Consider the following 15,218-nt stretch of genomic DNA (forward strand, 5'->3'; position numbering starts at 1 on the left):
TTGGAAATACTGATTGTTTAGTAAATGTAAACTTAATAGAAAACAACTTATAACCAAAGAAGTTGAATATGTTAAGTAATATTTTACCTTGATAGTAAAAACTGGGAGGGTAAATTGATATTTGTAGAGAATGGTAAGAAGGTGATAGCTGTAGATTTCTATTCTCTGCCCTGTCAACGTATGGTGTTTTTTTTTTCCCCTACATTGAGTGTCACCCAAAACAGGTTTATTTTATTCTGTGAATATCCTTGCAAGGTGTTTGCTTTTTTTGTTTCCCTCATTTCCATCTGTTGGTTTAAGTAGTATGAGCTCCTGATGGGGGCTCATATAATAATTGAGAGAAAGCTTGCTAGTTAAGAAATTATTTTATTTAGATACATTTTAATTGCTGAAAGTTGTAAGCTGAGAGTTTAATGGCTCATGACATTTTCTCTATATACAAATATTTAGCCAAGACTAGGATTTCCTATAGGTGTTTGTAGAGCTGGTGTAAAAACCAAAGGAAGTCTAAAAGATATTTCAAAGTGTACCATAACCTGTACTAAAGAGTAGTGTTGTGCGAGGTGTGAAAAAAAATAAATGTTATAACCTTTATGATGATTGCTATCCAGATTGATGATATTATCACTTAATTTCAACATTATTTCCTGTAGTGACTCAAAGTGAGTAATTGTTAATAGTTGACCCCGTCTAAAAATTGTTATTTTGATTGAATAACTTTACTTTCAAATTCAGCAAAAAGCTTCAGTAAGCTCTTTTAAATAGGCATTCCCATTTATATTGCACTCTCTGCTGTTGAAGGTCATAGTTCCTGCTCATAAGAAGCCTTTTTAGGGAAGCTGAAATAGCAGAATGTAAAACTGAAAAATGGACGTTGCCTACAAAGGGCACAGTCTGCAAGTTAAAATGAACAGTCTTTGCTAACAGTAAACCAGTATCATTAAGTAAGACAAAAGGTTCTTGTAATTGTAGGCATTAAAATTGCTATTACATGCATTTAGAAACCAAGACACAAGTAAAAATACCAGTAATTTGTCTTTTAAGCAGCTAGAATTTATTGTATATCTTCATAGCTTAAAAGATTTCTCTCATGACTCTGTAGCTGCTTTTGGTGGTAGAGTTTCCTTCCTTTCAGTATTTTATTTATAAATGTAAGTAGTATACTTGTATGGAGAAGAAACCTGCTGTTTTATCTTTAAAAAAATTTTAATAATCTGAAATCAAGAGAGCAAATTAGTGATATTTCAAATTAATAATAACTATTTATTTTAAAACAAGGGTGAAAAGATGTTTACTTAGTTACTTAATAAAAGTGATTATTTAAAGTGCACACTTTTCTAGAGGACTTTAAGACTTTAGAGATTTTATTTTCAGTAATCATATCTCTAATTTTAAGATTTAGATTCAAGTACTTATTTGTGAGATTTTTGTTTTTAAATCTGAATTTTTGCACCTGTTGACAATCATTTATAGGTTTATGAACCACATGAAACATCATTTGGAACTTGAGAAGCAGAGCAGTGAAAGCTGGGAAAACCACACCACCTGCCAGCACTGCTACCGTCAGTTTCCCACACCATTTCAACTGCAGTGTCACATTGAAAGTACACACACACCCCATGAATTTTCTAGTAAGTTACAATTTCATTTAAATATTGAGTATTGTTGATTTTAACAATGTCAACTCTGAGAAAAGTTTGTTACTGAACTCTGAACAAGTGTGTTAGAAAAATAAGAATAAGAAGATGACTTTGAAATTTGAGAGTAAAGTTGAAAAAGTTAATTTTTAACTTATATAAACTTTTAAATAAAATTAGTTACTGAAATTAAAGTCCCTCTTGTAAATAATTCACTATGGTAAATAACCTGTGCATTACATGTGGGGGACTAAATTAGAAGCCCCTCAGATCATAGTTTTCAAATATGAAATCAGTGCCCTTCTTTTAAACTTGAATAAGAAAAGTAAATACAACGGTAGTTAAAATCACAGATTTTGGAGCAAGACAGCCTGGGTTCACATCCAAGCTCTGCCTCTTAATATGTGATCTTAATGTGATCTCAGACAGGTCACTTCATATTTGAATAATGGGGATAATAAAAATACCTGCTTCATAATGTTTTGATGGGAACTGAGTGAGTTAATGTAAGTAAAGTCCTTAGAACTGGGCATGGCACACAGTTAATAACTATGCAACTGTTCACCACTACCACCACCAATACTACTACTATTATTGTTGTTGTTGTTGATATAGGTGTACAAAATGAATTATATATGTATATATCTGATTTTGTTTATTTGCCTCAATAGGATACTTTAAAAAAAAATTGAGGTATAATTGACATATAACATTGTATTAGTTTCAGGTGTACAACATAATGATTGAATACTTATGTGTGTATATATATCTTAAAATGGTGTAATGTCTTTTTTCCCCCACTTTTAGCCATTTGCAAAATATGTGAATTATCATTTGAAACAGAGCATATTCTTTTACAACATATGAAGGACAATCATAAACCTGGTGAAATGCCATATATTTGCCAGGTATACACATATTTTATTGTATACATCGTGTTTGTTTGGTTTGTTTGTTATCTCTTGCTTTGGGTACAAGATTTAAACCTGTTAGGCCAGGCATCAGCACATTTTTTATATAAAGGGCAAGATAGTAAGTATTCAGGCTTTGAGGATCATAGATCTCTGTTACAACAAATCAACTCTGCCACTCTAGCACACAGGCAGCCATAGACAAGTGAATGAATGGATATGACTGTGTTTCAGTATAACTTTATTTATGGACACTGAAATTTGAATTTCATATAATTTTCATGTCATGAAATATATTTTATTTTTCTAACCATTTCGATAAAATTGGTTGCTAAAATTAAAGTATCTTCTGTAAATAATTTATTAGTAGGAAGTCCCTTGGCATAACTCATACATTGTTATGTAGGGTCAGCAGAGAGTTGGAATTGGCCCATAGGCCATTGTTTGCCCACTCCTGTAACTAGACAAAGAAAAGCCCTGTGGCAGAAAGACAAACATGAACTTATCTTACCCTGTAGGGAAGAATGTAGGCATACAAGGGAAATACAAAATGCTTTTACTTCAGAGAACCCTACCAAATGCTTTGGGACTAGTATTTTTCCAGAATTTGGAGGAATGGGAAAGTAAGATAAAAATAAATTGTCACTTCTATAGCCTGGAGGCCATTTATAATCTAAAGGAAGATGCTATTTTATATAGCAGAAGAACTTTATAGGACCAGAGGTGTCAGAGTTTGAAAACTCAAGTCAAGATTGGGGGTGACAGATAAAAATATCTGATAAAAATAAGGGAATCTAGTTATATTTTGGGAAGTATCCTTAAGCTTTGAAAGGTAACTCTTCTGTCTCAAAGATTATCTTTCGATGTTTGCATTAATGGGATTCTTGGTTGTGTAGGCATCAGAGCTGAATTAGTACAAAATATTCTTCTGAACAAGTGACCTATCATTTTTACTTTGAAATTGGATATCATTATAAGTTTTCAAGTTAAACTAAATCTTTTTTTTTGTAGGTTTGCAATTATAGATCATCATCATTTTCTGATGTAGAAACTCATTTTAGAACATCCCATGAAAACACTAAGAACTTGCTATGTCCATTTTGCCTCAAAGTTATTAAAATTGCAACACCCTATATGCATCATTACATGAAGCATCAGGTGAGATTTGCCAGTTTTTATTCCTTTATGTTGTTTTAGAGAAAAGATAGATTATGACTTAGAACGTTGGTTAGATTTGTTCTGCAAGGGAAACAGCATTGTTCCAAATGACATGATTAATTTGCAATTTATGCTGAATTACCTGTGAAACTTCCACTTCTTTTCCTTTCTTCCTTTCTGGTGATGATGTGGTTCATACATGAAAATTCTGAAAGATAGCTAGAAATAGGAAACCTTGGATTGAAGGAAAAAAGAGAAGATGAGTGGAAGAATATCCAAAAGATCGGATATTTCAAGGCTAAGAATTACCTTCTGGGGAAGGTAATTATCAGGAGCAGGGGAAAAGATGAGTTTGAACTGATAAAGAAGATTGATGACTCATAATCGTGTTTTCCTCTTTCTCTTCAAACTTTATTCCCACTTTTAGCTCCCATATTATAAGAAGACATGTTGGCGTCATTGACCAGGAGTGGTCTTTTATAGCTGCCAGGGATAGAGGAAACAGTAGTGACACTTACTGCTTGATATATGAACTCTGGCAAAGAACTGTATTTAGTCCTGCTATGTAACTTTTGGGACGCAGTATTAGTGCTTATACCCATCTCTTGAACTCTGATGTTATACTTACTGGTTCTTTTCCTGAAGCAATTAAGTCATCCTTTGTTTGGGCTGAAAAGTTTAATGCAACATTGATCCTGTTCTTAAGCGCTTGAAAGAACAATAACAGCGCCTTTGCCAAAACCAGAAGTCAGTGGATTTATTGAATCTGATCATGTAATCAAGTTTTGCCACCTCACTAATTAGCTCATTACATTTTCTTGTTATTGATTAAACTGGCATGTCAATTTATTCAGCATTGGTGCTCACTTTGCTTTCCATTCTAGTCATTAGATAATCATGAAATCGGCTTGTGGTTCTTCATTGGGAAAGATAATAAAAGTAGAATTTCCAAATAAATTTGGGATCACCTATGTTGTGACTGGGATGCTACCTATCCTTGAGGAGTTCTGGCAAGATCTTTCGATTCTGGGTTTCCCCAGCAATGTTCCATCAGTTGTTAATACATGTCCCCCACCACCAACTGCTACTGGTAAATGAATTTGGTAAAGCCCTAGGTTTACAAAATTAAATCATTGTTTCTTTTTTAAAACAGGATTCCTCAGAAATTTTAATATGCTAATGAACATTGTAAATCTCTAAGTAAGGATATAATATGTATTCCCCAGACTTATTTGGCTATTGGACCCTTTATTTGCTCAATATCTATTAACATTTCTTGAGGAACAGAGTTTGAGAAACACTGTTCTTGGTACTCTGTATTTCTTCTTTGGCTTTTAATTTTCAAAGGAAGAATAAAGTATAAAACAGTAGTTTTATTTCATTATGGGGCTTTTAACATCATTTTCCCCATATGCTGTATTAAGCTCCAGAGTGAGATATAGATGTAGGAAGAATGATAATTATGAAGGAGATGTGTGGGCCAACTGTATGGGCTATGTGATTTTTTTTTTTAACGTTTTTATTGGAGTATAATTGCTTTACAATGGTGTGTTAGTTTCTGCTTTATTACAAAGTGAATCAGTTATACATATACATATATCCCCATATCTCTTCCCTCTTGCGTCTCCCTCCCACCCTCCCTATCCCACCCTTCTAACTGGTCACAAAGCACCGAGCTAATCTCCCTGTGCTATGCGACTGCTTCCCACTAGCTATCTACTTTACATTTGGTAGTGTATATATCCATATGTACACTACCACTCTCTCACTTTGTCCCAGCTTACCCTTCCCCCCTCCCCGTGTCCTCAAGTCCATTCTCTAGTAGGTCTGAGTCGTTATTCCTGTCTTGGCCCTAGGTTCTTCATGCCCTTTTTTTTTTTTTTTTTTAGATTCCATATATATGTGTTAGCATACGGTATTTGTTTTTCTCTTTCTGACTTACTTCACTCTGTATGACAGACTCTAGGTCCATCCACCTCACTACAAATAACTCAATTTCATTTCTTTTTATGGCTGAGTAACATTCCATTGAATATATGTGCCACATCTTCTTTATCCATTCATCTGTCAGTGGACACTTGGGTTGATTCCATTACCTGGCTATTGTAAATAGAGCTGCAATGAACATTTTGGTACATGTCCCTTTTTGAATTATGGTTTTCTCAGGGTATATGCCCAGTAGTGGGATTGCTGGGTCGTATGGTAGTTCTATTTTTAGTTTTTTAAGGACCCTCCATACTGTTCTCCATAGTGGCTGTATCAATTTACATTCCCACCAACAGTGTATGAGGGTTCCCATTTCTTCACACCCTCTCCAGCATTTTTTGCTTCTAGATTTTTTGATGATGGCCATTCTGACCGGTGTGAGATGATACCGCATTGTAGTTTTGATTTGCATTTCTCTAATGATTAATGATGTTGATCATCCTTTCATGTGTTTGTTGCCAATCTGTATATCTTCTTTGGAGAAATGTCTATTTAGGTCTTCTGCCCATTTTTGGATTGGGTTGTTTGTTTTTTTGATTTTGAGCTGCATGAGATGCTTGTAAGTTTTGGAGATTAATCCTTTGTCAGTTGCTTCATTTCAAATATTTTCTCCCATTCGGAGGGTTGTCTTTTCGTCTTCTTTATGGTTTCCTTTGCTGTTCCAAAGCTTTTAAGTTTCATTAGGTCCCGTTTGTTTATTTTTGTTTTTATTTCCATTTCTCAAGGAGGTGGGTCAAAAAGGATCTTGCTGTGATTTATGTCATAGAGTGTTCTGCCTATGTTTTCCTCTAAGAGTTTGATAGTGTCTGGCCTTACATTTAGGTCTTTAATCCATTTTGAGTTTATTTTTGTGTATGGTGTTAGGGAGTGTTCTAATTTCATTCTTTTACATGTAGCTGTCCAGTTTTTCCAGCACCACTTATTGAAGAGGCTGTCTTTTCTCCACTGTATATTCTTGCCTCCTTTATCAAAGATAAGGTGACCATAGGTGCGTGGGTTTATCTCTGGGCTTTCTATCCTGTTCCATTGATCTGTATTTCTGTTTTTGTGCCAGTACCATACTGTCTTGATTACTGTAGCTCTGTAGTATAGTCTGAAGTCTGGGAGCCTGATTCCTCCAGCTCCGTTTTTCTTTCTCAAGATTGCTTTGGCTATTCGGGGTCTTTTGTGTTTCCATACAAATTGTGAAATTGTTTGTCCTAGTTCTGTGAAAAATGCCAGTGGTAGTTTGATAGGGATTGCATTGAATCTGTAGATTGCTTTGGGTAGTATAGTCATTTTCATAATGTTGATTCTTCCAATCCAAGAACATGGTATATCTCTCCATCTATTTGTATCATCTTTAATTTCTTTCATCAGTGTCTTATAATTTTCTGCATACAGGTCTTTTGTCTCCTTAGGTAGGTTTATTCCTAGATATTTTATTCTTTTTGTTGCAATGGTAAATGGGAGTGTTTTCTTAATTTCACTTTCAGATTTTTCATTATTAGTGTATAGGAATGCAAGAGATGTCTGTGCATTAATTTTGTATCCTGCTAGTTTACCAAATTCATTGATTAGCTCTAGTAGTTTTCTGGTAGCATCTTTAGGATTCTCTATGTATAGTATCATTTTATCTGCAAACAGTGATAGCTTTACTTCTTCTTTTCCGATTTGGATTCCTTTTATTTCTTTTTCTTCTCTGATTGCTGTGGCTAACACTTCCAACTATGTTAAATAATAGTGGTGAGAGTGGGCCACCTTGTCTTGTTCCTGATCTTCATGGAAATGGTTTCAGTTTTTCACCATTGAGGACAAGGTTGGCTGTGGGTTTGTCATATATGGCCTTTATTATGTTGAGCTAAGTTCCCTCTATGCCTACTTTCTGGAGGATTTTTATCATAAATGGGTGTTGAATTTTGTCAAAAGCTTTCTCTGCATCTATTGAGATGATCATATGGTTTTCCTCCTTCAATTTGTTAATATGGTGTATCACATTGATTGATTTGCGTGTATTGAAGAATCCTTGCATTCCTGGGATAAACCCCACTTGATCATGGTGTATGATCCTTTTAATGTGCTGTTGGATTCTGTTTGCTAGTATTCTGTTGAGGATTTTTCCATCTATGTTCATCAGTGATATTGGTCTGTAGTTTTCTTTTTTTGTGACATCTTTGTCTGGTTTTGGTATCAGGGTGATGGTGGCCTTGTAGAATGAGTTTGGGAGAGTTCTTCCCTCTGCTATATTTTGGAAGAGTTTGAGAAGGATAGGTGTTAGCTCTTCTCTAAATGTTTGATAGAATTTGCCTGTGAAGCCATCTGGTCCTGGGCTTTTGTTTGTTGGAAGAGTTTTAATCACAGTTTCAATTTCAGTGCTTGTGATTGGTCTGTTCATATTTTCTGTTTCTTCCTGGTTCAGACTCAGAAGGTTGTGCATTTCTAAGAATTTGTCCATTTTTTCCAGGTTGTCCATTTTATTGGCAAAGAATTGCTTGTAGTAATCTCTCATGATCCTTTGTATTTCTGCAGTGTCAGTTTTTACTTCCCCTCTTTCATTTCTAATTCTGTTGATTTGAGTCTTCTCCCTTTTTTTCTTGATGAGTCTGGCTAATGGTTTATCAATTTTGTTTATCTTCTCAAAGAACCAGCTTTCAGTTTTATTCATCTTTGCTATTGTTTCCTTCATTTCTTTTTCATTTATTTCTGATCTGATCTTTATGATTTCTTTCCTTCTGCTAACTTTGGGTTTTTTTTGTTTTTCTTCTCTAATTCCTTTAGGTGTAAGGTTAGGTTGTTTATTTGAGATGTTTCTTGTTTCTTAAGGTAAGATTGTATTGCTATCAACTTCCCTCTTAGAACTGCTATTACTGCATCCCATAGGTTTTGGGTCATCGTGTTTTCATTGTTATTTTTTTCTAGGTATTTTTTGATTTCCTGTTTGATTTCTTCAGTGATATCTTGGTTATTAAGTAGTGTATTGTTTAGCCTCCATGTGTTTGTATTTTTTACAGATTTTTCCGGTAATTGATATCTAGTCTCATAGCCTTGTGGTCAGATAAGATACTTGATACGATTTCAGTTTTCTTAAATTTACCAAGGCTTGACTTGTGACCCAAGATATGATCTATCCTGGAGAATTTCCCATGAGCACTTGAGAAGAAAGTGTATTCTGTTGTTTTTGGGTGGAATGTCCTATAAATATCAATTAAGTCCATCTTGTTTAATGTATCATTTAAAGCTTGTGTTTCCTTATGTATTTTCATTTTGGATGATCTGTCCATTGGTGAAAGTGGGTTGTTAAAGTCCCCTACTATGATTGTGTTACTGTCAATTTCCCCTCTTATGGCTGCTAGCATTTGCCTTATGTATTGAGGTGCTCCTATGTTGGGTGCATAAATATTTACAATTGTTATATCTTCTTCTTGGATTGATCCCTTGATCATTATGTAGTGTCCTTCTTCATCTCTTGTAATAGTCTTTGTTTTGAAGTCTATTTTGTCTGATATGAGAATTGCTACTCCAGCTTTCTTTTGATTTCCATTTGCATGGAATATCTTTTTCCATCCCCTCACTTTCAGTCTGTATGTGTCCCTCGGTCTGAAGTGGCTCTCTTGTAGACAGCATATATACGGGTCTTGTTTTTGTATCCATTCAGCCCGTCTGTGTCTTTTGGTTGAAGCATTTAATCCATTTACATTTAAGGTAATTATTGATATGTATGTTCCTATTACCATTTTCTTAATTGTTTTGGGTTTGTTATTGTAGGTCTTTTCCTTCTCTTGTTTCCTGCCTAGAAAAGTTCCTGTAGCATTTCTTGTAAAGCTGGTTTGGTTGTGCTGAATTCTCTTAACTTTTACTTGTCTGTAAAGGTTTCAATTTCTCTGTCAAATCTGAATGAGATCCTTGCTGGATAGAGTAATCTTGGTTGTAGGTTTTTCCCTTTCATCACTTTAAATATGCCCTGTCACTCCCTTTTGGCTTGCAGAGTTTCTGCTGAAAGATCAGCTGTTAACCTTATGGGAATTCGCTTGTATGTTATTTGTTGTATTTCCCTTGCTGCTTTTAATATTTTGTCTTTGTATTTAATTTTTGATAGTTTGATTAGTATGTGTCTTGGCGTGTTTCTCCTTGGGTTTATCCTGTATGGGACTCTCTGTGCTTCCTGGACTTGATTAACTATTTCCTTACCCATATTAGGGAAGTTTTCAACTATAATCTCTTCAAATATTTTCTCAGTTCCTTTCTTTTTCTCTTCTTCTTCTGGGACCTCTATAATTCGAATGTTGGTGTGTTTAATGTTGTCCCAGAGGTCTCTGAGACTATCCTCAGTTCTTTTCATTCTTTTTTCTTTATTCTGCTCTGCAGTAGTTATTTTCACTATTTTATCTTCCAGGTCACTTATCCGTTCTTCTGCCTTAGTTATTCTGCTATTGATCCATTCTAGAGAATTTTTAATTTCATTTATTGTGTTGTTCATGATTGTTTGTTTGCTCTTTAGTTATTCTAGGTCCTTGTTAAACGTTTTTTGCATTTTGTCTATTCTATTTCCAAGATTTCGGATCATCTGTACTATCATTATTCTGAATTCTTTTTCAGGTAGACTGCGTATTTCCTCTTCATTTGTTAGGTCTGGTGGGTTTTTACCTTGCTTTTTCACCTGCTGTGTGTTTCTTTGTCTTCTTTTTTTGCTTAACTTACTGTGTTTGGGGTCTCCTTTTCACAAGCTGCAGGTTCGTAGTTCCCGTTGTTTTTGGTGTCTGCCCCTAGTGGTGGCTAAGGTTGGTTCAGTGGGTTGTGTAGGCTTCCTGGTGGAGGGGACTAGTGCCTGTGTTCTGGTGGATGAGGCTGGATCTTGTCTTTCTGGTGGCAGGTCCACGTCTGGTGGTGTGTTTTGGGGTGTCTGTGACCTTATTATGATTTTAGGCAGCCTCTCTGCTAATGGATGGGGTTGTGTTCCTGTCTTGCTAGTTGTTTGGCGTAGGGTGTCCAGCACTGTAGGTTGCTGGTCGTTGAGTGGAGCTTGGTCTTGGCGTTGAGTTGGAGATCTCTGGGAGATTTTTGCCGTTTGATATTACGTGGAGCTGTGAGGTCTCTGTTGGACCAGTGTCCTGAACTTGGCTCTCCCCCCTCAGAGGCACAGCCCTGACACCTGGCTGGATGGAGCACCAGGAGCCTGTCATCCACACGGCTCAGAATAAAAGGGAGAAAAAAGGAAAGAAAGAAAGAAAAAGATAAAATAAAATAGAATAAAAAAGTTATTAAAGTAAAAAACAAAAAGTAATTATTAAAAACATTTTTTAAAGTAATTAAAAAAGAAAGAAAGAAAGAAGAGAACGACCAAACCAGAAAAGAAATCCACCAATGATAACAAGGGCTGAAAGCTGTACTAAAAAAAAAAAAAAAACGGACAGACAGAGTCCTAGGACAAATGATTAAAGCAAAACTATATAGACAAAAGCACACACAGAAGCATATGCATACAAACTCACAAAAAGAAAAAAAGGGAAAAAAAATATATCGTTGCTCCCAAAGTCCACCTCCTCAATTTGGGATGATTTGTTGTCTATTCAGGTATTCCACAGATGCAGGGTACATCTAGTTGATTGTGGAGATTTAATCCACTGCTCCTGGGGTGCTGGGAGAAATTTCCCTTTCTCTTCTTTGTTCACACAGCTCCTGGGCTTCAGCTTTGGATTTGGCCTTGCCTCTGTGTGTAGGTCCCCTGAGGGCATGTAGGTCCCCTGAGGGCGTCTGTTCTTCTGCTCAGACAGGACGGGGTTAAAGGAGCAGCTGATTCGGGGGCTCTGGCTCACTCAGGCTGGAGGGAGGGAGGGGTACGGAGTGTGGGGCGAGCCTGCGGCGGCAGAGGCTAGCATGACGTTGCACCAGCCTGAGGCTAGCCGTGTATTCTCCTGGGGAAGTTGTCCCTGGATCACGAGATCCTGGCAGTGGCGGGCTGCACAGGCTCCCAGGAGGGGAGGTGTGGATAGTGACCTGTGCTTGCACACAGGCTTCTTGGTGGCTGCAGCAGCAGCCTTAGCATCCCATGCCCGTCTCTGGGGTCCGCGCTGATAGCCGCGGCTCGCCCATCTCTGGAGCTCCTTTAAGCGGCGCTTTTAATCCCCTCTCCTCACGCACCAGGAAACAAAGAGGCAAGAAAAAGTCTCTTGCCTCTTCAGCAGTTCCAGACCTTTTCCCGGACTCCCTCCTGGCTAGCCGTGGCGCACTAGCCCCCTTCAGGCTGTGTTCACGCAGCCAACCCCAGTCCTCTCCCTGGGATCTGACCTCTGAAGCCCGAGCCTCAGCTCCCAGCCCCCGCCCGCCCCGGCAGGTGAGCAGACAAGCCTCTCGGGCTGGTGAGTGCTGGTTGGCACCGATCCTCTGTGTGGGAATCTCTCCGCTTTGCCCTCCGCACCCCTGTGGCTGCGCTCTCCTCCGTGGCTCCGAAGCTTCCCCCCTCCGCCACCCACTGTCTCCGCCCGCGAAGGGGCTTCCTAGTGTGTGGAGACCTTTCTTCCTAACAACTCCCTCCCACTGGCGCAGGTCCCGTCCCTATTCGTTTTTTTTTTTTTAATTTTTTAAAAATATTTATTTATTTATTTTTGGCTGTGTTGTGTCTTCGTTTCTGTGCAAGAGCTTTCTCCAGGTGTGGCGAGTGGGGGCCACTCTTCATTGTGGTGTGCGGGCCTCTCACTGTCGCGGCCTCTCTCGTTGCGGAGCACAGGCTCCAGATGCGCAGGCTCAGTAGTTGTGGCTCATGGGCTTAGTTGCTCCGCGGCATGTGGGATCTTCCCAGACCAGGGATCGAACCCGTGTCCCCTGCCTTGGCAGGCAGATTCCCAACCACTGAGCCACCAGGGAAGCCCTTGTCCCTATTCTTTTGTCTGTGTTTTTTCTTTTCTTTCTTTTGCCATACCCAGGTACGTGGGGAGTTTCTTGCCTTTTGGGAGGTCTGAGGTCTTTTGCCAGCTTTCACTAGGTGTTCTGTAGGAGTTGTTCCACATGTAGATGTATTTCTGATGTATTTGGGGGGAGGAAGGTGATCTCCACGTCTTACTCTCCCGCCATCTTGAAGCTCCTCCCTAGCTATGTGATTTTTAATCAGTTTTTATACCCTGAATTTTATGTCTTCATTTGCCATGCGTGTCCAATTTTCTTTTTTGTTTATTTGGAGCACCTAGGAGGTAGACAGCCAGCAGTTAAGAGGGGAAAATCTATCAGTAAGAAGGATCATCATGTATCCTTCAAGAAATTTACAATTTGTATGATTATTTACAAAAGACTGGAAAATTATAGCTGAGCAAAAACTTGTAACTGAGATGACATTATTAGAGCAATATGAGATAATAAGAATTGTTGACTCTGTGGCTCATTTTATTGTTTTAGAAGACTTTGGTTGTAACTTTTGTTTAAAACAATGTATTGTTAGGTCTTGGGTGATTTTAGAGCTAACAATCTAGTTGTTATGACTTTTAAGAAATAGTGAAAGTGATTTTGGATGTGTTAAATATGTTCATTAGATCTTTAATAAAAATAGTAAGCAGTTAACATATGCAGTCATTTACCTTATGACAGCAATAGGTGCTTTACATGCATTATCTTGTTGAATCCTCACAATCACACTTAGAGATGAGGAAACAAAGTTTTGGAGAAAGTAAGTTGCTCCATGTCACATTACCTAATAAAAAGCAGAGTTAAAATTTGATTTCTGAGCCCAGCCTTTTATTGTTCTACCACAGAGTCAGATTTCATTTTGGTATTATTAGGTCTAAGGTCAGAAATTACATATAGTCAGTACTACCCTAAACAGTGTAGTATGCTTATCCAAAATTCAACACAGACAATTATTTCTCTACCCTTGGAATAAATCACTACTTCTTTGGTTGAACATCATGTTATTAAAAAATGTACCGTGTCTTTATCACCTTTTGCACATTTAAATGCATACATACACAAGAGACATGTGCAAAACTTGTGTCCAACTAAGGGAATAGTAGATTAATGTATTCTATCTCAGGATTCTGGATGTATTTTCATTGAATGGAATGGCAGACATTGTGAACAAGTTAAATTGTACCTGCTGCTCATATGCACTTTCTGTCAGTCTCTTGCTTTCTGCCTTACTGTCCATTTATTTAACAAATATTTATTGAGTGCCTTACTAGTGCCAGAGACTGTTTTAGGTATTACATAGCAGTGAACAAAACAAAGTTTGTATCCTCTGGAATTTGGATTATAGTGGAGAAAAATAATAAATATATGTTTGAAGGTATATGCGTACTGGTTGGAAATAAGTACTGTAGAAGGAAAATGTGGAGGATAAGGAGTACCTAGGATTGGGGAGATGTTGGGAGTGGAGGGGTGAAGTGGTTGCTGTCTTGTATATATAGTGGCCAAAAACGGGCCTCTCTGAAGGACATAAAGGAGTAAGCTGTGAGGAAATCTGGGGGAAGTAACATTACATTGGGAGTGAAGTGAGTGTGTACCTGGGGCACTCAAAGAACATCACAGAGGCCAGTTGTGGCTGGAGCAGAGTAAAGTAATAAGAGGAAAAGTAGTAGGAAGTAAGGTTGTAGCAATAGAATGCAGGCCAATTCATATAGAGCCTTGTAAACCAGAATCAGGACTTTGGAAAACCATCAGCATTTTAAGCATGTGAAAGATCTGCCATGTTTTAAGATCATTGGCAGCTGTGAGGAGACTAGACCATAGGGAAGAAAGAACATGAAAGGGAGAACATAGGAGGTTATTATTAGTCAAGTTGAGTGTCTTGGACAAGTATGGTAGCAGTGGTTGAAGGCAATAAGTGGAAATATTATGACAGTTTTTGAAGGTAGAGCTGACAGCTTTTAGTAATGGGTTAGATATGGGATGTGAGAGTGACCAAGCTTTTTGTCCTAAGCAGCTGCAAGAGTGGAATTTTCACATACTGTCATATGGTGAAGACTGAGGAAAGAACATATTTTGGGGGGCAGGGAGGTAGGGAAGAAATCCAGAATTCAGTTTTGTCCATGTTGGTTTGAGATGCATATTAGACATCAAGTAGTGATATCAAGTAGGTAGTTGGATAGATGATATTTAAAGCCGTGAAATGAAAAGGTAACCTAGGGAGGGATTATAGATAGAGAAAAGATTTCTGGGTACTGGATTCTGGAGAACTTTTTTTCTTTCCTTTTGACTTGGTATCTGTTTCTTGCCCACGTTTTCTCTTTTTCTTCCTCTTCTTTGAGCAAATATGAGTGAATTTAAGTTGCCTGTACCTCCAAGAATGCATCACACTTCTAAAATAGTCTTAAGATGCACCTAAAATACAATACAAACATATTATATTTATATATTGCTTTGAACTTTGTAAAGAACTTTAATTTATGAAATGCCTGCTGTGTGCCAGTACTGTGCTAGTTACTTCCCAGTGTATTATCTGTTCGAATTTTATAAATGATTGATTGTATTTAAATGGAAATAGTGCTGTATCTGGCAGATCGTAGCTTTAGAGAAAACATTCTTTTGTATTTATATGTTGTTTCAGTTTATATATATGTTTGCA

At 37.4% G+C, this 15,218-nt stretch overlaps 1 protein-coding gene across 8 annotated transcripts in view; it reads left to right on the top strand.

Moving 5' to 3' along the window:
• ZNF280D (zinc finger protein 280D) overlaps positions 1-15,218 on the top strand; it is a 123,583-nt gene that overhangs the window by 50,425 nt on the left and 57,940 nt on the right. For all 8 annotated transcript variants that reach the window (XR_009500824.1, XR_009500825.1, XR_009500823.1 and 5 more), the window contains 3 exons: positions 1,474-1,631; positions 2,445-2,545; positions 3,560-3,706. Coding sequence is in view for 5 of the 8 variants with exons in the window: in XM_059913213.1 (XP_059769196.1) it covers positions 1,474-1,631; positions 2,445-2,545; positions 3,560-3,706 (406 nt within the window). In the remaining 3 variants the exon portion in view is untranslated. The remainder of the gene's footprint in view (positions 1-1,473; positions 1,632-2,444; positions 2,546-3,559; positions 3,707-15,218) is intronic.

Source organism: Balaenoptera ricei, chromosome 2 (genome assembly GCF_028023285.1).
Source record: "Balaenoptera ricei isolate mBalRic1 chromosome 2, mBalRic1.hap2, whole genome shotgun sequence".
Taxonomy (NCBI): Eukaryota; Metazoa; Chordata; class Mammalia; order Artiodactyla; family Balaenopteridae; genus Balaenoptera; species Balaenoptera ricei.